This window comes from Arachis duranensis, chromosome 3, assembly GCF_000817695.3.
Source record: "Arachis duranensis cultivar V14167 chromosome 3, aradu.V14167.gnm2.J7QH, whole genome shotgun sequence".
NCBI lineage: Eukaryota > Viridiplantae > Streptophyta > Magnoliopsida > Fabales > Fabaceae > Arachis > Arachis duranensis.
The window spans coordinates 42218717-42239670 of NC_029774.3; the positions used below are offsets into that span (position 1 = coordinate 42218717).

A 20954-nucleotide genomic window follows, 5' to 3' on the forward strand; every position below is an offset into this window, starting at 1 on the left:
GAGCGGTGCAGGCATAATATTAGTAGATGAAAGAGGAACCCAAATAGAGGTTTCCTTAAAATTTGAATTTCTGGCTTCAAATAATCAGGCAGAGTATGAAGCCTTGATAGCCGGACTAAAATTGGCAGAAGAAGTCGGTGCTGCAAAAGTGATGATATATAGCGACTCACAAGTGGTGACCTCCCAAATAAGCGGAGAATATCAGGCAAATGACCCTAACATGAAAAGGTACTTGGAAAAAACCTTGGAGCACCTTGGGCCCTTTGCAGAAACCGAGGTCAAACACATAACTCGGGATCTAAATAGCAGAGCGGATGCCCTATCCAAGTTAGCAAGCACCAAACCAGGAGGAAACAACAGAAGCCTGATTCAAGAAACCCTCCAAGAGCCCTCGGTAACAAAAACAGAAGATAAACAAGAAGTACTTGAGGTAGTCAGTTTAAACCTCGGATGGATGAATCCCTTAGTCGAATACTTGAAATTCGACATCCTCCCTAAGGAGGAGAAAGAAGCTAAAAAGATCTGAAGGGAAGCACAACATTACACTTTGGTGAGAAATGTCCTCTACAGAAGAGGGATATCAACACCATTATTAAAGTGCGTACCGACCCCAAGAACCGCCGAGGTATTGGAGGAAGTACATAGCGGGATCTGCGGAAATCATCTCGGAGCAAGATCACTAGCCAGAAAAGTAATCCGAGCTGGATTCTACTGGCCGACCTTGCAAAAAGATGCCACAGAATTTGTGAAAAAGTGTCAACAATGTCAGATCCATGCAAATTTCCACGTGGCTCCACCAGAAGAGCTCATCAGTATCACTTCTCCATGGCCCTTTGCAAAATGGGGAATAGATTTGTTAGGTCCTTTTCCCCAGGCACCAGGACAAGTCAAATACTTGATCGTGGGAATAGACTACTTCACAAAATGGATAGAAGCAGAACCATTAGCTACTATCACCGCTCAAAGAAGTCGCAGGTTCCTTTACAAAAATATCATCACAAGATATGGGATACCTTATTCCATTACCACGGATAATGGAACCCAATTCACCGACGCTACCTTCAGAAGCTTAGTAGCCAGTATGAAAATCAAACATCAGTTCACCTCGGTAGAACACCCACAAGCCAACGGGCAAGCCGAGGCAGCCAACAAAGTCATACTGGCAGGGCTAAAGAAAATATTACAAGAAGCAAAAGGAGCCTGGGCTGAAGAGCTCCCCCAAGTACTATGGGCTTACAGGACAACGCCCCAATCCGCCACTGGAAAAACGCCCTTCCGACTAGTCTATGGCGTAGAAGCAATGATACCAATAGAAATCAATGAACAAAGCCCAAGGGTAATTCTCCATGACGAGTAACAAGAAAGTCATTCGAAGAAGCTTCATTCCAGACGACTTGGTCTTGATCAGGAACGATATAGGAGTCAACAAGTCTGGGGAAGGAAAGCTTGTTGCTAATTGGAAAGCACCATACAAAATTAGTGAGGTCCTAGGAAAAGGCTACTACAAGGTGACCGACTTGAACGACACCGAGTTACTTAGGTCGTGGCATGCTTGTAATATGAAAAGGTACTACAGTTAAAAGCGAACTCTACTCCCTGATGTACTCTTTTCCCAACTTCATGATTTTTTCCCAAAAGGGTTTTTTTTTCTGGAGAAGGGTTTTTAACGAGGCATCATAGTAGAGGCTAAGGGGAAATAGGCTATCAAGACCCTTAGTAGCAAGAAGGTACCTCCCCGATTAATAAAGATCTTTTTTATTTTTTCTCTTATAATATCCTTCTTTATTTTTCTAAGTCTTTCTACGAAACGCGCCGACTTAAGCTCGACAAAACGTGAAAATCCCATGAACCGACCTAAATGGTCGTCAGGATAAAACGACGAGGTACAAGTCGGCGTAAAGAGGTTGTATAAGTTGATCGTGAAAAGCTCGGGAACGATCCGACTCCTAAGTCGAAATGAGAACCCGAGTAAAACAAGCTCGGAAACATTCCGAGTAGACGAAAAACGCATCACAAAAATAACCTAAGTCATAAAAACTCACTAAAGCAAAGTTGAGTATAAAGGATAATAAAAAGAGATTGGAAAACCTGAGAAAAGTTTAAAGGCTGCACAAAAGCCCTTAAACGAAAAGGCCGAAAAAAAAAAACGATACAAGCCAACAAAAAGGTTTTCAGAAAAAGGGTTTTGAAATATCGAAATTAGAAAAGCATACACGCACAAGGTAACTTAGGACCCCTATCCAAAAAGGGGCATTTATTTTTCTACACCCTTATTCAAAAGGGCACTTGTCAGAAATATTTTTGCTTACGGCCTTAAAAGGCCAAGAGAAATTGTTCACACAACCACCAAACAACACATAAATAAGTTTAAAAAGGGGGGACTCACAAGCCGAGCCCCCATATAGCCATGAAAAATAAAGTCATTTTTTCAGAGGAGTAGACGGATCACCACCACCAGAGTCAGGAGGAGCGCCACCGGAACCAGGAAGAGAAGCTGAAGAGGAAGTCGGATGAATGACGGAAGAACTCGGAGCATCTTTGGAGCGAGGAGGAGACTCTATGATCCTCTGCCCCCGAGTCTTCAACTCGGATTCAGAAACAATTTTGGGGACAGGAGGATCTACAATGGCGCCGTCAATGACAACTTTGTCAGGATGTAAAGGAGACAGATCCAAGTCAGGAGCAATAACTCTGACCTGCTCCAGAAAAATCCGCCAAGATTCCTCGGCGCCATCGGCAATGGAGTCCTCTAACTCCTCATACGCTTTCCGAGAATTAAACAGGTCAGTTTTCACGGACACAAGATCCTTGAATAAGCTCTGATAGCTAGCCTGTGCCGTCTTCCTCAATTCCGTCTCCATGTTACATTGGGCTTGCAAAGCTTTCCCTTTCTCCCGGAGGGTGTCTCTCTCCTCCTTTAACTTGGCGATTTCCTTCTTCAACTCTCCCTCCTGCTCTTGATATACACGGAGCCTCCCTTCCAGCTCCTCGACCCTCGAGGTCGCCCCTAAAGAGCTGAGAGGAGCCCTATCAAAAATATCTAAGAGCTTGCCGCAGACCCCCGCCGCCTTAAGGCTCTCCTCGACCATGGTGGTAAGGTAGCTCCGAACAGACATATCATCCATGCCTATACGGGCATAAGGATAGATATTCTTTCGGACGAAGGCAAGAGCATCCGCCTTAACCTCCCCAGAAGAGCCAGACTCTAAAAGCTTGCGCTTCTTGGGATCGGGAGAAGGTCGGACGACGGAGGACGGCTGAGAAGGAGTTGAAGAAGAAATCACCATAGGATTGGAAAGAGTTCCAACACTACGAGGAGGAGGAGGAGAGATAACCCTAGCATCACCAGATCGCGCGCGAGACTTAGCTTTAGCCTCCTGGACCCTCTGAAAAGATTCTTGAGCGTTGGTTCCAGGTCATCTAAACTATATTTCTCGCAAGGGGAGGCCTCCAGCCAGTATAAAGGAAAGCAAGGAAAAGAGTTCTCATCCAAGAAAAAGGGATGGCGACCCTCTACAGCTTGCACTTTGAAGAATAAATTTTTAAAATCATGAAAAGATTCATCAAAAAGGGTAAAAATCCTCCGACCTTGTATGGCTCGGAAGGAAACCCATTGTTGTTTATTATTCAGCCCACTAAAAGGTTTGGTCATATGAAAAAGATGGAAAAAGATTTTTAAAGAAGTCGGGAAATCCAGAGCATGGCTAATAAATTGATAAATTTTCAAGAAACCCCAGGAGTTGGGATGAAGCTGGGTAGGGGCAACGCGACAATGCTGCAAAACAGACATCTCAAAATCTGAAAAGGGCAGAAAGACGCCCAGTCGGGTGATCATGCACTCATACATAAAGAAGAAGTGGGGGGCCGTTTCATTGGCTCTCCCATGACAAACCCGGTCCTCTAAACCGGGAACAAGCAACTCGTATTTAGGCTCATCCTCATCCGAAGTACAGAGCCGGTGGTGGGTTGGTGAGTACGAAGGTGGGTAATGAACTCCGCATCAACCAAAGGCTCCTCCCCCAGAACTGTAACGTCAACCCAATCTACGGAGGCCATTTTTCTTTCTCTAAAGGAAAATGAAGGAAACCTACAAAGGAAAAAAGAAAAAGAAAAAATCAAAAAGGTCTCTAGAGAGAAGAAAAGGAGCCGAGCAAAAATCTACAAAACTATCCCTCTACAAAATCAAGTCATACAAAGAAGAAGAAAGAAACTAACCTCTTTTTGAAAATAAAGAAGCAGAAGTCTCCAGAAGTATAGTACGTATAAACACAGCACGAACAAAGAAAGAGGAAGTTTGAAAGATTGCAGAAACGGAAAAAGGAAAGAGATGGAAAGTACTTATAAACATGCTAAGGGGCATAATGGTAAAAACGAAGCAGTCATTAATGAGAATGCATTGTTACCAAAGCCATCAATCCCTAAGTGCATCCCTAACGGACACGACATTTGAATTGACGTAACTGTCAGAAAACAAAAAGTCGCAAAAATCACGTCGGTCTAAAAACCCGTGAAAGTCGGCCACGAACCCGATCTAAATACTTGAACCCAAGCCCTAAAGAGACCTTGGGCTCAAGTAGGGGCACTGTTCGTACCCTGGCCCAACGATAAAGGCCCAGGTCCAAATAAAAGGCCTAATCTGAAGGATTAAGCCTAGCTAAGTACCGACCTTCACATAAGAAGTCGGTATCAACCACGACTTGGTCTGAAGAAGTCGGATGTGAGATTAGCTGGCAGATAAATACTCATTCGAATGAGTAACCGCCCCTGAAATCTCTCTAACCACTTCATAAAGCCATATCTTAACCTCCCCAAGATAATGGGGGCGGTTAACACCCTAAAGATACGGCACTACTTCAACGGTGGTTATTGGCTCACCACTATAAATACACTGACACCCCTCAGGTATCTCTAAGCCCAATACTCTCTAGACCTGCTCACACTCTTGCTAACTTAGGCATCGGAGTGTCTTTGCAGGTACCACCCCCCATTCACCCACGTATACAAGTCGGAAGAAGGCTCCAGCGTGCAAACCAACCCGGAGCTCACCATTCGTGGACGATTGGACCATCCCACACCATCTGTTCTATTGATCTCCGGTTACCCACCGTAACAGAAACTATCGTCAAATTTCAGATTCCCATTAAAGTTTTAGTTTTTTTAGGTTTAATTACTCTATTGGTCTTTATAGTTTCGTAAAATTTTCAATTAGGTCCTTATACTTTTTTTTCTTTTAATTGAGTCCTTGCGCCAAAATTTGTTTTTAATTGGGTCCTTATATTTTTTTCCTTTTATTTAGGTCCTTATACTAATTCTTTTTTTTTAGTTGGGTCCTATAAAATTAAGTCAATTACTACTAAGAGAGACTTAATTGAAAAAAAAATTAGTACATGGACCCAATTAAAAAGAAAAAAAGTATAGGGACCTAATTAAAAATTTCAGAAAACTATAGGGACCAACAAAATAATTAAACCTTTTTTTATTATTTTGCCTCTTTTATAGCTATATGTTTATTCAACTTTTATTTATTAGTTACTGGTTAATTTAAAGAACTTCTAACCAAATAAAACAACAAAATAACATAACAAACCAAATTATATATATGAAAACATAACATATATAATGTGATTGTCATAAGTGCATCATTCAATATAAAGAGTAGAATTCGATAATTTCAAGAAAATAAACTTAAAACACTAAAACAATTTAAATTCAATAGTATTCTAATAACATTGACTGAAAGTCATTGTTTTTGTTGCGGGTCATAATTGCCAGAAAAAAATGGCCTTGCGTGCGATAAGGTTGGTGTACTGCCCAAATAATCCAGCTATACAGCAACATCAGCGGGCAAGTTGTCTCCTTGCTGTCGGATTAGATATTCCAAAAGCTTCTCTATCAAATGTCTCGTCACATTCTCTTTTGCTACCTTAGCCTTTAATCTTGCAATCGTCCTTTGATACTCTTTAGTTGGCACACCAAAATCTGACAGTTGTGCAGCAGCGTTACCAAAAATTTGGGTGGTACATGGTCCAACATTTAATGTATGAACTCGTCCTGAATGCTCCTTTCCAAAAACTTGTACTAGTGAATCATTTGGTAAAAGGTGCTTAGAGAATTCATCTCGTCTTTCAATATTCACAATTGCTTCCTACAGATATACAAAAAAATGAGCTATCATAATTTAAAATTAGCACGATATATATAATAAGCTAAGTTTAAAATTTTCAAACATTACTTACATCAATAAGTATCAGCATGGATATACGAGCTATTTTTTATGAGTGTTGATCCACAACTTTTCTCTACTAACGAGCATTTTTCGTACTTTCTCCTATAATATTGATATCGACACAATTATATAAATAACAACATCATATTCAGAAAAATTAAACAAAAACTTAGAATAAAGCGTTTAGGACGATTCTAAATTAAAAATTACATCAGGGACGATTTCGATTCTGACCATCAACGTTAGGAATCAAAATAATACTTATCCCTAATAATTTATTATTACTTCATCTTTTGTTCTTGCCAATGTTTTAGAGCTCTCAGTGTGTAAAGTTGCTTACTCAAATTAATTTTTGAAAAATAATTTTTATTTTTCAAATTAATTTATTAATTTTATAACTAATTAATAAACAATTATTTTGTGACATGTAATATTAATGTGTTATGTCATTATGTAACGTAATATGTTATCATCTATGTAAAAAAAATAATTTGAGCTACAGTTATATATTTGATCGTTAATGTGATTAACAAAAGTTTTGAAAGACTAATTTGAAAATGAGGTTTTGAATATTTATCCAAATAAAATTTGAATGATTATTCTAATAGTACTCTCGTTGCATTGGGTTTGCCAAATAAACTCGGAAGCCTAAGAGTCCATCCTAAAAAAATACGTGATCACTTAAATGAAGGCATTCTCAGTCATTAAAGCGAAAAGAAGAAGAAAGGGTAGGGTTACATTATATTCTTTCTTAGGTCTATATATAAATACATCCCAAGTTACCAACTTATTTTCATTCTTAATCACCCAAGAAAATGTATGGATCACCATCATCATCACCATCAATCAAAAGTTATAGAGGAATTAGCGGTGCGTCAAGCATTGAACTCAACCCTAACACTTCCAAATACACCATCACATTACGTGGAGCTGAAATTGAAACCACAGTCACCGACAAATCAACCGTTGTAGATCAATGGGTTCAAGACATGAACGCTCTATATGCAACAAATTCATCCATTGTTGTTGGCGTAGATGTTGAACGGTGTGCAATAAGAAACAAATCCGCAACATTGAATCTTTGCATTAATAAGAAGTGCCTTATCGTGCAGCTCTTCTACATTGACAATTTGCCTGTTTCTCTCAAGAACTTTCTCATGAACCCTAATTTCTTTTTTGCGGGGTTCGAGTTTGCTAATGATATTCCTAATATTAAAAAAGAGTATGGTCTCAATTTCTGTGTGCATGCCGATATTAAGAAGCTTGCCTTGGAAAAATGTCGCAACTGGTGGTCGGATCCGCCGAGTTTGAAGGATATAGCTGAGCATGTAGTTCGTTTGGAAATGAAGAAGCCTAAGCTTGTGAGTTTGAGTAATTGGGGAGCTAGGGTTTTGAGCATTGAACAAGTTGAGTATGGATGCATTGATGCCTTTGTTTGTTCTAAGATTGGTCACGTGCTCCTCAGGGATGATTGATCACTTGATCTTGATGATGCATGCTTAATTATTTTGTGCTATTGGGTTCTTTATTTTGTGTCCTTATTAATGATAATAGTATTCACTAGTGGAGTGATTAAGAAAAAAATGGTGGTAGATTTTGCTTATGTTATTAATCTTGATTAGGTTGTTTTGGTTCTTAGTACAAGTCTTTGTTTTGTTTAGAGATTGTGAAAAAGATCAATTAGAATCATCTTACTTTTGGAAGTGAATATATAAACTTATGCTTTTTATAATTGAATGGGTTTAGCTTATATATATTTTAAGTATTATTGTAAGCAATTATTTTTTATTTTTTATTCTAATAAATATAAAATAAATGCAACTTTAAAATTTGTATGTTTTTTATAAAGAAAACACTGGAGAGAGATCAGGATTTAATATTTTATTATTTTTTATTTAAAAGTATAAGTTAAAATATTTAACTAAAAAAATTGACTTAACTAAAAAGTGATGACTAAAAATAAAAAGTGATGACTAAAAATAATAAATGATAAAAGTTTTTTAATATATATATATATATATATTAACTAATTAATAACTTTAATCTGTCTTTGAGAAAAAATAAATATAAGTTTGGATATATTTATTATATATCTGTAGATCCGAATCAGACGAGATTAAATATGATAAACACAAATCATGTAGTGATATACTTTGCTAGACCCAAATAGTTACTTTAAAAAATAAAATGAAATTACACATATTCTACTCTATCTCTTTGCATTGGGTTTTGCCAAAGAAAACTTGGAACAATAAGAGTCCAACCTAGAAAAATACATCATCCCTTAAATGAACATACATGCACTCAATCTCGGTCATAAAAACAAGAAGAAAAGGTAGGGTTAAAGTTATCAAGAAGGAATGCATCTCTCAATTTCTTTTAACAATTGAAAAAATAAGGTATGATCTTTTATAGTTAATTTTATGTGAGACAAAAAATAAATATAATAAAAAAATAATAAAAAATTAAAAATTACATTTTTTTACATTGTTAATTTTTTTTTAACAATTGAAAAGATACATTATTTTCATCCTTATCTTCACACTTTACATTCTTTCTTAAGTCTATAAATACATCCCAACAAGTTACCAAATTTTTTTCATCCTTATCCACCACCAATCTCCCTAGATATCTTATTGTCTCTTGTTTTTCGTTTTCATAACAAAATGTTTGGATCATCATCATCATCATCAACAATCCCTAAACTTGGAATTAGTGGTGCCTCCACCGTTTTATTCAACCCTGACACTTCCAAGTACACCATCAACTTTGACGGAAAAGCAATTGAGACCACAGTCACTGACAAAGCCAACATTGTAGATCAATGGGTTCAAGAAATCGACATTCTATACGCAGGAAAATCATCCGTTGTCGTCGGCTTAGACGTTGAATGGAGACCACATGCGATTTCATATTTAAGCAACAAATCCGCAACATTGCAACTTTGCATTGATGACAAGTGCCTTATCGTGCAGCTCTTCTACATTGATAATTTGCCTCTTTCTCTCAAAAACTTCCTTATGAACCCTAATTTCACTTTTGTGGGAATTGAGGTTGGTGATGATATTTCTAAGCTTAGAAATGAGTATGGTCTCAATTGTGGTCGGCATGCGGATATTAGAGAGCTTGCAATGCAGAAATGGCCCGGCCGGTTTCGCCGGCCGGGGTTGAAGGATCTAGCTAAGGATTTGGTGGGTTTGAATATGAGGAAGCCTAAGCATGTGAGTATGAGCAATTGGGAAGATAGGGTTTTGAGAATTGAGCAAGTTGAGTATGGTTGCATTGATGCCTATGCTTCTTACAAGATTGGTCACAGTCTTCTCAATTAGGACTTGTATATTTAGTTATTTTATGTGGTTTTTAATGTTTTTAGTTATTGGTTATTACTAGTTAAGTAGTACTTATTAGTGAAGTAGTGATGAAGAAAAGTAGTTGTTGATTTTGTTTTTATTTTTAATATTAATTAGCTTGTTTAGGTTCTTAGTAAAAGTCTTTGAATGTTTTGTTTGTAGTAGGTTGATCTTGTCCGTCCATGTTATTACTCAATGGTTTAATAGTTTAATGTTTTGAGAGTAAATATGATCCTATTTATAATAAGGAAAAGTATAGGATACCAATATATTATCTATCAACTTATTATCAATAATTATTAATTATTATATTTTAAACACATATATAAAGAGATACATTCAAAAAATATATCTATAAAGACACTTCTATAAAGACATTTTTATTAGACATATCTACGAAGACACTTCCATTAAATACTCTTATAAATAAGAGTTGGCAGATGTTGGTGGTAACATAGTGGAATTATTATAATAAACTATTTGGAGTAATATTATTTTAGGAGTTTTTATTTGTTATTAGATATTTGTTTAACTTTGCATATCATCGTTTCCTCCCCTATCTTTCACTTATGGGATACATATGTTGGTCAGCAGAGAAAAATATATAAGGTTTAAATTAAATTAAAAAATAATCTATCATTGATGAGCAAGTTGATGAGTATGGATGCATGGATGATGAGTATGTTTCTTACAAGATTGGTCACAAGCTTCTCAGGGATAGTTGATCATGATGATGCATGTTTATAGTTTACGGTGTTTTTGGTATTAATTAGTTATTACTAGTAAAGTAGTGTACTTATTAATAATAATGGATTGATGAAGAAAAATGGTTTTTGATATTGTTTGTTTTTAATGTTACTTACATAAGGTTGGTCTTGTTCCTTCTATATGTTACTTAAGGGTTCCAATATTTTGAGTGATTATATAGTACTAGTTACAATTAATTATTTGGAGTAATATTATTTTTCGAATTTTTTTTTTGTTAAATATATTAACTTTGCACATCATCATTTCCATCCTTTATTTAAAGCTTTTTAATTTTGGTGTTTTTTTTCTATTATTGTATTTTTTTATGTGAAGTCCATAAATCATAGAAGAGTTATCAAAATTAACTACCAATATAAAATACAGACAGATTTACAGACGGATTTAGTCTTTATTACAGACGGATTTTTGGTTACCGACGAAATTATCGACGGATTTTGTCCCTCTGTAAAAGCTCTGTCGGAAATTATTTACTGACAGATTTTTTTTCCGTCGGAAAATTACAGACAGATTTTTAGCAATTACCGACGAATTTTCCCTCTGTAAATTTTCTATCAATTTTCCAAAGGCGACGAACTTTCCGACGGATTTTCCGTCTGTAATTACAGACGGATTTTCTGTCTGTAATTACAGACAAATTTTCCGACAGATTTTCCGTTTGTAATTACAAACAGATTTTTCGACATTTTCCATCTGTAATTTGAACTTTGAAAAATCATCCCACGTTCTGATTACAGACAGAAAATCCGTCTGTAAATCCGTCAGTAAGATAAAATAGAATTTTTTTTTTTAGATTTTTCCATTGCAAAATGAATACTTTAAATTTATTTTCTAAATTTACTCCATCAAACACTGTAAATTGAAAAAAAAAGCCTAAAATCACATAAATAAACATAATATTCATTACATGATACCTATAAAATTGGATGTTATTTTTCAACATCATTGGCCAATATCTCATTGTCTTAATAAAAAGATACCCAAAAAAATAAGATGATCATCCCAATGTTACATAAATGTCATAAATTACACTTAGCACTTAAAGATAGGATAATCTAAAATATTAATAGATAACTAAGTTGCATTGGTAGCATCAAACTCCATATTGAAAGTTAATTTTGATATCTCCTGACTGAAATAGAATTAAAACCCAAATTAGAATTGGAATGCTTGAAATAGAATTAGAAGAAGAAGAAGAAGAAGAGAATCCCACCTAGTTATGCAGGCAAAAATACAAACAGATAGAGGACATCCATTATATTAGCCAGACATTTCTACCATTATTTACAGGAACTCATACCCTTGATTATATAGAGATCTAACAAAAAGAAAATTGCACAATTGCAGCAAATTCACTATAAACTGAATTCAAATGGTTCCAGAGCAAATTATAATTAGCTTTCAATTCTAATTGTTCCAGAGCAAATTCGCTAAATGAAGCCAATTCTTGAAGCTACATTCTTTAGCCTGCACGAATAAGCAAATAATATTTTGAAGTTTTGGCTAAAAATTAAGGAATGCTAAAAATGAGATAAGTTTTGGCTAATTTTTAATATAAAGAAAATCAAAACAAACCGGATATTCCAACTACTTAAGGAGCACTGCAGCTTCAGCTCTCTTTTGTATTGATTCAGAATTTGAAAATAGCTTCCCCTAGTTAGAGGGGGAAAAGTCAAATTGTAGCATCAATTATCCTTTCCAGTAAAACATTAGAGATTTTAAGTTAATTGTAATTTATATACTTTTAAGTCTTAGCCATGTTTAGAAGGATAGCTAATGTCAGCTAATCCTATTGAATATTATTAGTCAGTAAAATGGTAGTTGGTCACTAAATAAGACAGCATATAGCAATTCAACAAGGGCATTATATATGTCAATGTATAAGCTGATAAGGGAGGCAGAGAAACACAAATTAACACTTAAATAAAGCAAATTATAGAGGTATAGAAGATCAAACTAAGTCACAAGAGTAACAAAATAGATAAATGCATCTAAGATGGCCCCAGACTTGTTTTGCTTGAAATATACCAGTGTATTTTGATGGTGCAGCAAAATCCTTGCGTAGTAAAGCCCATGAAGATGTGGGCTCTAGTTGAACCTATCATTGTCAATGAATATGAATATTGAATAAAACATCATTTTTTGAGGGAAATAAAATAAACTTGAAAGGATGCAACGACAAAAGAATAACTTGTAATAAGCCTTCTTTATTTCCTGTTGTCATGTTGTTCTCTCTACACCAAGTACTTAAGAACAAAGAAGCAACAGGTCAGTGTCCAAAATATCAGTGCTCTTTGCGCATTGATACAAATCAAGAAATGGAAACGGGTAATGTCATATACTCATATCTCAAAGAGTAGATGATCACCTAAGTCTTGATTAAAAACTCGCATCTGCAAGAAAAAAGCTATTTAAAACAGAAAAGCATTCAAGGAATATTTTATTTATTATTAATTATAAGTTTATAACTAGCATGCCAGAAAAGAAAATGTCCTTAACACCAAAGTTGACATAAAAAATCTTAACTCAATGCATCAAATTGATCTATATTTTCAAAGTCTTCATAGGAAAATCATTCTATATGTTAAAGACACAAGTAAAAGAATAAATAAATCATTAAGAGCTTGAAGAAGAAAAAACTGACCTCCAATTAAATCACAATCCTAGGATTTATCAATCCCAGCTACTGCATGCATCATCAAATTTCTTCAAAATTCAAACAAAAATATGGATCATTGTAATTGTTATCTCCTGCTGCTACTATTTCATGTTTCAATGACAGGAAAGCATTATTATATATATAAGACCTAAAGTAGTAGTACTCTTTATTACAATGTTATCCATACTGTATGAAAATTGGAAAAAACCTCACAGCAAGCTAGCTTAGCATATAATAATAATAATATTGAATTTAGCATATAAATACAATAATAATAACAAAACAAAACCAGGGCACACATATATATATTTATAGGCATTCCTTGCTGGGTACATATGATAAACATTCTCTGTGGACTTGACTAAATTAATAATGTTAAGACAACACAACCACCTTACTCAGAATCCAAAGTACCAGAGACAACTCAAAGGCAAAAAGAGTATGGAGCAATCCTCTGTCAAGTGTAAATCCATAGAGCGTTATTCCCCCTTTGTTGTGCTGCAAGTATGTCACTGCAAAGAAAAATAATGGGACTAACATAAGCATCATAGAGCAAGAGGTTTCAATCTCTTTTTGAATGACATTCATATTTTTTGGACCAAACATGACTTTTGTCTTTATCATGTTCAGCTTCAGCATGTATTGCCAGCTAAACATTATTTCTTATGTAGGATTTTCAAACTTGCATATCTAAACAAATTATTTTCATAGAGATGGACTTATTGTATAAATTGCATGCCTGTAATGTGCACATTATGAAAACATGCACAAATAATCCAGCATAATCACTCAGTTATTAACAAGTGCCATCTTGTGGCTATTGCCACTATCCCTTGAGCTCTGTGTGTGATTCTTGCAGCACCCACCAGGCACAGCATGAACCCACTCAACTGCACTGCTGAACATATCTACATATATATATAAAAAGTTAGAAATTCAAATTCAAGTCCATCTTTGATGAATAGATAAATAATAGAATGGTTATTACCAGAAGATCTCCAGAATTGAAGAAGGTCTTGTCAGATATAGAAGCAAGAACGAGCAAGAGAGCACCCAACTGGCTAACAGTGATGGTGACCAAGCAGCCAATGATGAAGAACCTGTATCTATGGCTTGTGAGCCACAACTGCTTCCTGATCCTCACATGTTCCCCGAATATGAGACTGGCGTCGGAGCTGCATCCTTCAAAGAGCTTGTGAACCCCTTCAAACCTCAGCCTCTGGAGCTCGCAGGTGAGTCTAAAGAGCACACAGAGCACCAAGAACACCAGTGTTCTGTAATATCATGTTAGAATATACAATGTTATCCATACTTAATTTATTGCCTAATGCTTGAACAATATCTCATTCAGATTATTCTCCTCTATAACATGGCATTTTGATGGTTCTTAAACACATCAATTAACCTGATTACATAATCCAGAGCAGAAAAAAGGCAAAGGATTTCACATCAAAATAGCAAACATCACCGGATTATTAAAAACTGAAATACATGCAAAGAAGAACATGAAGAAAACTCCATCAGCAGAGAACATACTAAGAAGATCAATAATCTTTTTACCTTTGAGGAAAATTAAACTTTATACGTTAGAAATGAAAATTCAAGAAATTAAAAGCCTGAAAAAACAAAAACTGAAAAGAAGAAAGCAAAGTAAGTTTATGTGCTAGGTTCTTACTTGCAATCAGCAGCAATTGCAGCCAAACCATCAGTGCTGAAACCATCACAATTTTGAAGGGAAATAGCTTTGAAGTTTGGAAAAGAGCGCACCAAGAACTTCAAACTCTCATCAATAACAGTCATCCTCTTAAGCCTAAGCTCTTCAAGAAAAAGGTACTTTTCAGCAAACACCACAAGCCAAAAGTGAATATCAACACCCCAATTTGCAGGAACCAAGTTGAAATCAGAGAAACGTGGCTTCCCTTTCAGTGTAACACTTCTTATGTTCGGGAACCTTTGGGTTAAGATCTCAGGGGACACAGAGTAGCAGTTACCTATGAACACGTTCCTCCTTGACCATCTCTCAGCGTTGTACCACTCCTTGCAAACCAGTGACACAGAGCTTTTGTCCTTTCTTGATTTCAGCATCCCAATAACACGCTCAAGAACCTCATTTGGAAAACACGATGAACCTCTTAGAAGGATCACTATCACACTGCAGCAAGAAGTAGCAGCAAAGAAAAAAGATAGTGCAGTGAAAGGAAACACTAAAAATTGAAAAATCATGAGGAAAAAAGTTTCAACAACAAATTTTAAATCAAACTAATTACTAAAATCAGAAAAAAACAAATCTAACTAAACCTAATCTAATCAAAACCTAAAAATCCACTATTCAGAACACAAATCTAACTAAACTAATTACTAAAATTAAACTAATTAAACAAAATTGATTGAACTTAACAGAAATTAAAAGAATTTTGAAACCAAAACCTGGAAGCATTGACTGGAGGAGATGATGGCTGCGGCGCTAAGAAGATATGCGAGCCAGAACTGAGTGGGGATAAAAGGAGAGAGAGAGAGAGGCGCGGCGGTGGTGGGGACAGACGTTGCTGCGGGTGGCGCCGGCGTGCTGGAGCTCACCTGAGACAAAGAGAATAGGAGCTTGAGTTTGATTTGTTCTGCGAACGAGAAAGAACGAGAGAGACAGGGGCTGTGTTCTACTGGTTCAGTGTTTAAAAGAGAGGAGAAGAAGAAGGTAGATGCGGTGGTTAGGGTGGCGGCGGTGGCGCTGTGAGTGAGGAAAGGAGAAGAAGAAGCTCATGCGTGGGACGGAGAAGTTCCTTGAAGGAGAGAGGAACAACTCTGATCTCTGATATTTTGTGTGTGTAAAAGGAGCTCGATAGGGTGGTAATAAGATTAGGGTTACCTAAATATTTCTGACGAAAAATTTAAATTACAGACGGATTTTTCGTCTGTAATAATTTAATAAAACGCAGTATTCAGTCTATTTAATTACAGACGGATTTTTCGTCTGTAATTATTTTTCACGAGAAAAAATTAATTTTACCGATAGAATTATCGACTGATTCTGTTTTCTGTTTGTAATTTATGCTAATTCATTTTTTTTTGTTTTTCAACAAAAAATCTCTCTGAAATTCCGTCTGTATTTTCGTGGGATAAAATCCGTCGAAAATATCCGTCTGTAATAACTAGTTTTCTAGTAGTACATACTAGAATACAAATACATGTTAAAAATAAATTAAACTATACATGATATATTTATACACAAATACATTGGTGGCTGATTTTAGTATATAATTTTAGTATATAAATAGCATTTTTTTATTAGAGAATTAGATTTGTAATTTTCAGTTTTGTTAAAAAAGAAGTAATTCTAAGGGTCAAATTTGTTTTTTATTTTTAAATTTGTTTAATCATATCAATTTGATCTTTAGCTTTATATTTATTAAAAAAATTAAAATAAAAAATGAGAGTTCAATTTGTTATTTAAAATAAAAAAATCATATAAAAAAGTACACTAATTAACCGTTACACTGAAATACATAATCTTCTTCCATTTCTAAAAAAATTAACCTCTATTTATTCGATGAATTTTTGTTTTATTTCATTTGTTACTATATCACTTTTTGGTAAATTTTTAAATCAATATATTTAAGTGTATATATATACTACTTAAATTGTAATTTTTAATCAACAATATCATTTATTAATTTAAAATATTAAAATTACTACTAGCTAATTCAAATTATTTTTATTCTTTAGCATTTAGTAAAATCATAATTTTAATTATTTTATGGTTTTAATTAATATGTATTTTAAGGACATATATTAATATTACTATAAATTAAAATTTCTTGAATATTTTACTTTAACAAATACAAATAATGCTTTAAAATTTTTATATTTTTTATAAAAACTTTTTCTATAAGTAACATTAATATGTACTTTTAAGATCATTTTAGAAAAAATATAGATTTAAATCTATTTTGCTATGGGTCAGATTTAAGAATAATAGACCACTTAACTTATTTCTATGCCGATCCTAATAATTCTGATGAGTTAATTAAAGATATTTTAATAAATGATTTTAGAATGAAGTCACTCAGTGTTAACATTATTTTTTATAAGATGCTACTTTTCACTTTTATAATGGTGTATAATATTATTTTTATTCTTAAAAAATAATTTAAGGAAAAGTTTAGAAAACCAGCAATTTTATTGAATTTTGGCCAGCATGTAACCAGCAGAGAAAGGTGAATCATTTGATGAAATCTCACACCAATCTCACACCATTAAATCATTATTGATGACTATTTGATGGCTATCAATCACAAAAGTTGCTGCCCCCTAACATTGCTCAAAATTATCATTAAAAATCGATTCATCTTATAACTATAAGAAAAATTTGTTTGACAAAAATATTCTCACATTACATTAAATTTATGTTACTACATAATTTTTAAATTATCCTTTAATTTCCTGATTTTCGACATCCCTTTAAAACTCACTATAACTCTAACAATATTAAAAAACTATTCAATCCTAGATTACTGCAATAAATTGGGATCCTAGAAAAATACATAATCACTTAAATGAAGATACATGCATTAATTCTCAGTCATAAATATAAAAAGAAGAAGAAAGGGTAGGATTACATAATTACATTATATTCCTTGTTAAGTCTATAAATAGTTAAATACATCTCAAGTAACCGAGTTATTTTCATTCTTAATAATCGCTTTATATATCTATTTGTTTTCTCTCGTTGTTCATATCCATTAGGAAAATGTCTGGATCATCATCACCATCATCATCATCATCAATCCGTAAGTATAATGGAATTAGCGGTGCATCAACCGTTTCATTCAACCCTGACACTTCAAATTTGATGGAAAAGAAATTGTAACCACAGTCACTGACAAAGCCACCATTGTGGAACAATGGATTCAAGACATCAATGCTATATATGAAGCAAATTCATCCGTTATCGTTGGCATAGATGTTGAACGGGGACTGGTGAGTGGAATAGGCAGCAAATCCGCAACATTGCATCTCTGCATTGATAACAAGTGCCTTATCTTACAACTCCTCCACATTGACAATTTGCCTCTTTCTCTCAAGTACTTTCTCACGAACCCTAATTTCTTTTTTGTGGGTTTTGGGGTTGATAGAGTTATTTCGATGATAAAAACTGACTATGGTCTCAAGTGCGGTGTGCATGCCGATATTATGGAGCTTGCCAAAGAAAAATGGCCCTACCAGTATAATATCCGGTCGGGGTTGAAGGATCTAGCTATCAATGTGGTTGGTTTGAAGATGAAGAAGCCTAAGCTTGTGAGTTTGAGCAACTGGGAAGTTAGGGTTTTGAGCGTTGAGCAAGTTGAGTATGGATGCATTCATGCCTATGTTTCTTACAAGATTGGTCACAAGCTTCTCATGGATGATTGATCACTTGATCTTGATTATGCATATTTAATTAGTTTTTTGCCATTGCATATATATGTCAGAGCAATTGGAAATCTAGGGTTTTGAGCATTGAACAAGTTGAGTATGCTTGCGTTGATGCCTATGGTTCTTACAAGATTGGTCACAAGCTTCTCAAAAATGGTTGATTGATGATGCATGTGTTAGTTAGTTTGTGGTGTTGTTGGGTTAGTTCTTGTGTAGGTAGTTCATGTGGCTCTTAATCTTAGTTATTAATTACTAGTGGAGTGATGAAGAAAGATGGTGGTTTGTTTTTTTAGTTAGCTTGTTAATTTGTATCTTAGTATGTAGTTCTAGCTTCTAGCTAGCTAGGTTAATTAAGGGCTTAATACTTTAATGTTCTGAGAGTAATTATGGTACTAGTTATTATAATTAAGTATTCTTGGACGAGTTAATATATAATTTTGGAGATGTTTTCCGTTATATATTTAACTTTGCAAATACTGATAAGCAGATAAAAATAATTATTAGCTATGATTAAATTAAATTTAAAACATAATCCCAAATGAATGTGTGAATCCTATATCTAATTAATGATACAAAAAAGTCTAAAATATTGTAACTGCTTAAACACAACCACGAAGATCATGTAGTCCATGAATGAAAGACAAGCTCATTGTTGTTTCATATTTATGACCTAATAATCATACACCAACTTGATTGCCATATATACTTCAACGTCCAATGCCAATTAACTTGAGCTATAACAGCAAACAATTGAGATCATGATGTGCACCACAATTGAGATCATACTCATTTCTAATCTTAGAAATATCATCACCCACCTCAACCCCAACAAAAGTGAAATTAGGGTTCATGAGGAAGTTCTTGAGAGAAAGTGTCAAATTGTCAATGTAGAAGAGTTGCAAGATAAGACACTTTTCATCAATGCAAAGTTGCAATGTTGCGGATTTGTTGTTGTCCATGTAGCGAGAATAATTTGGCCTCCATTCAACATCTAATCCAACAACAACTACGGTTGATTTTCCAGCATATAAAGAACATTGATTTCTTCAATCCATTGATCTACAACAATGCCTTTGTTTGTAACCGTTGTTTCAATTGCTTTTCCACCAAAGTTGATTGTGTATTTGGATCGGAAGCACCACTATTATTACTACTACTACGTACTATTGCCAAATCTATGGATCCTTGATGATGATCTATACATTTTTCATATGTAAAAGAAAATGATGAGACAGAGTTTGGTAGATCAAACTAGCTAGAATGAATGTGATTTGCAACCGAGTATTCATCAAGTCGAAAGTCCAATGATCATTTTTTTGTTTGTGTTTTGGTCTAATTAATTAGTAGAAAAATGTTATTTGTACACTAAAATTAGTCATTAATATATTTATATATAAATATATGTATAATTTAATTTATTTTCAATATATATTTATATTTTAATATATATTTTATATTGGTGGTTTTAATAGTTAATTTTAGTATATACATAGCATAACTATAGTGAATATATCCGTCGTCATTTAATAAGTAATGATGCATTTTTTTAGGATGGACTTTTAGTGTTTCCAATTTCATTCTTATGCCAATTTATGAAGCATGGAACACTAAAAGGATATAAAAATAGAAAATTATATTTAACAGATAAATATAAATAAAAATATTATGTGTTCACTCAATAATAATAGCAAACAAAAAATTTCAAAACCAATATGATGTCGGAAAAAATTTAAAAGATTTGTATAATAAATTTTGAATATAAAAAATTAGAATAATAAAAATTGTGACTAGTGACTATTCCGTTAAGAGTTATAGATCTTTATTAACATTATCTTATTCATGAATTAACATGATTTAATTGCATAATTTTTCCCTCTCGCCTGCCCCTCTCTCTCTTATGTGGCTTTGTTCACATGTAAAATTTTTTTAATAATTTTTTTTATATTTTCCCATAAACTAATTTATGTTGATATATACTAATTTTACTAAATAATAAATAATAAAAAATTTAAATTAATAGCAATTTTAGTTGAAAAAGTCTAGAAGACCAGCAATTTTATTGAATTTTGGCCAGCATGTAACTAACAAAAAAAGAAAAGGTGAGTTAGCGGATGAAATCTCACACCAATCTCACATCATTAAATCATCATTGATGGCTATTTAATAACTACCAATCACAAAAATTGCTGCCCCTAACATTGCTCATTTTAATTTAATAAACAATATTGACAAGAAAAAATTACAATTTAAGTAGTATATATACACTTACATATATTGATTTAAAAATGCACCAAAAAGTGATAGCAACAAGTGAAATAAAGCAAAAAAAAACTGATAGAATAAATAGAGGGTGGAAATGATGCTATGCAAAGTTAATATATCTAACAAAAAACTCCAAAAATAATATTACTCCAAATAATTACTCTCAAAATATTAAAACATTAATCCCTTAATAAGTAACATATAGAAGGAACAAGTAGACAAACCTACTAATAAAACATTCAAAGACATGTACAGATGTACTACGAACCAAAACTAGGATCTA

At 33.9% G+C, this 20954-nt stretch overlaps 4 protein-coding genes across 17 annotated transcripts; 3 read left to right on the plus strand and 1 right to left on the minus strand.

Annotated features, from left to right (window-relative positions):
* Nucleotides 1-7041: 7041 nt before the first annotated feature.
* On the plus strand, nt 7042-7701 carry LOC107478991 (3'-5' exonuclease-like). Its single transcript, XM_016099145.1, has one exon. The coding sequence runs from the start codon at nt 7042-7044 to the stop codon at nt 7699-7701; it is 660 nt and encodes a 219-aa protein (XP_015954631.1).
* Nucleotides 7702-8892: 1191 nt separating this feature from the next.
* Nucleotides 8893-9555, plus strand: LOC107478992 (3'-5' exonuclease-like). The gene has a single exon (XM_016099146.2). It carries the CDS (start codon nt 8893-8895, stop codon nt 9553-9555), a length of 663 nt encoding a protein of 220 aa, XP_015954632.1.
* Nucleotides 9556-11263: 1708 nt separating this feature from the next.
* Nucleotides 11264-15838, minus strand: LOC107478893 (protein TRANSPORT INHIBITOR RESPONSE 1). 14 transcript variants are annotated; one of them, XM_052259604.1, is made up of 7 exons: nt 14676-15390; nt 13989-14274; nt 13394-13512; nt 12986-13047; nt 12533-12734; nt 12370-12439; nt 11264-11994 (listed from the first exon to the last, which is right to left on the minus strand). In XM_052259604.1, the coding sequence occupies exons 1-3, from the start codon at nt 15221-15223 to the stop codon at nt 13510-13512; spliced, it is 837 nt and encodes a 278-aa protein (XP_052115564.1). In that variant the 5' UTR covers nt 15224-15390; the 3' UTR covers nt 11264-11994; nt 12370-12439; nt 12533-12734; nt 12986-13047; nt 13394-13509. The 14 variants fall into 14 exon arrangements, with proteins under 14 accessions (XP_052115564.1, XP_052115565.1, XP_052115562.1 ...); XM_052259606.1 differs by having other exon boundaries at nt 11267-11473; XM_052259605.1 differs by lacking the exon at nt 12533-12734.
* A 1906-nt stretch (nt 15839-17744) lies between these two features.
* LOC127745501 (3'-5' exonuclease-like) lies at nt 17745-18406 on the plus strand. Its single transcript, XM_052258273.1, has 2 exons — nt 17745-17784; nt 17871-18406. Exons 1-2 carry the CDS (start codon nt 17745-17747, stop codon nt 18404-18406), a joined length of 576 nt encoding a protein of 191 aa, XP_052114233.1.
* Nucleotides 18407-20954: the final 2548 nt, after the last annotated feature.

What these genes read in the sequence shown, in the direction of transcription:
- LOC107478992 (XM_016099146.2), top strand. Translation starts at nt 8,893, where the DNA reads ATGTTTGGATCATCATCATCATCATCAACAATCCCTAAACTTGGAATT.
- LOC107478893 (XM_021138315.2), bottom strand. Translation starts at nt 15,223, where the DNA reads ATGATTTTTCAATTTTTAGTGTTTCCTTTCACTGCACTATCTTTTTTC. An exon ending in GCAATTGCTGCTGATTGCAA is followed by an intron (nt 14,275 to 14,675) that starts GTAAGAACCTAG and finishes ATGATATTACAG; the next exon opens with AACACTGGTGTTCTTGGTGC.
- LOC107478991 (XM_016099145.1), top strand. Translation starts at nt 7,042, where the DNA reads ATGTATGGATCACCATCATCATCACCATCAATCAAAAGTTATAGAGGA.
- LOC127745501 (XM_052258273.1), top strand. Translation starts at nt 17,745, where the DNA reads ATGTCTGGATCATCATCACCATCATCATCATCATCAATCC. An exon ending in ATCATCATCATCATCAATCC is followed by an intron (nt 17,785 to 17,870) that starts GTAAGTATAATG and finishes TTGTAACCACAG; the next exon opens with TCACTGACAAAGCCACCATT.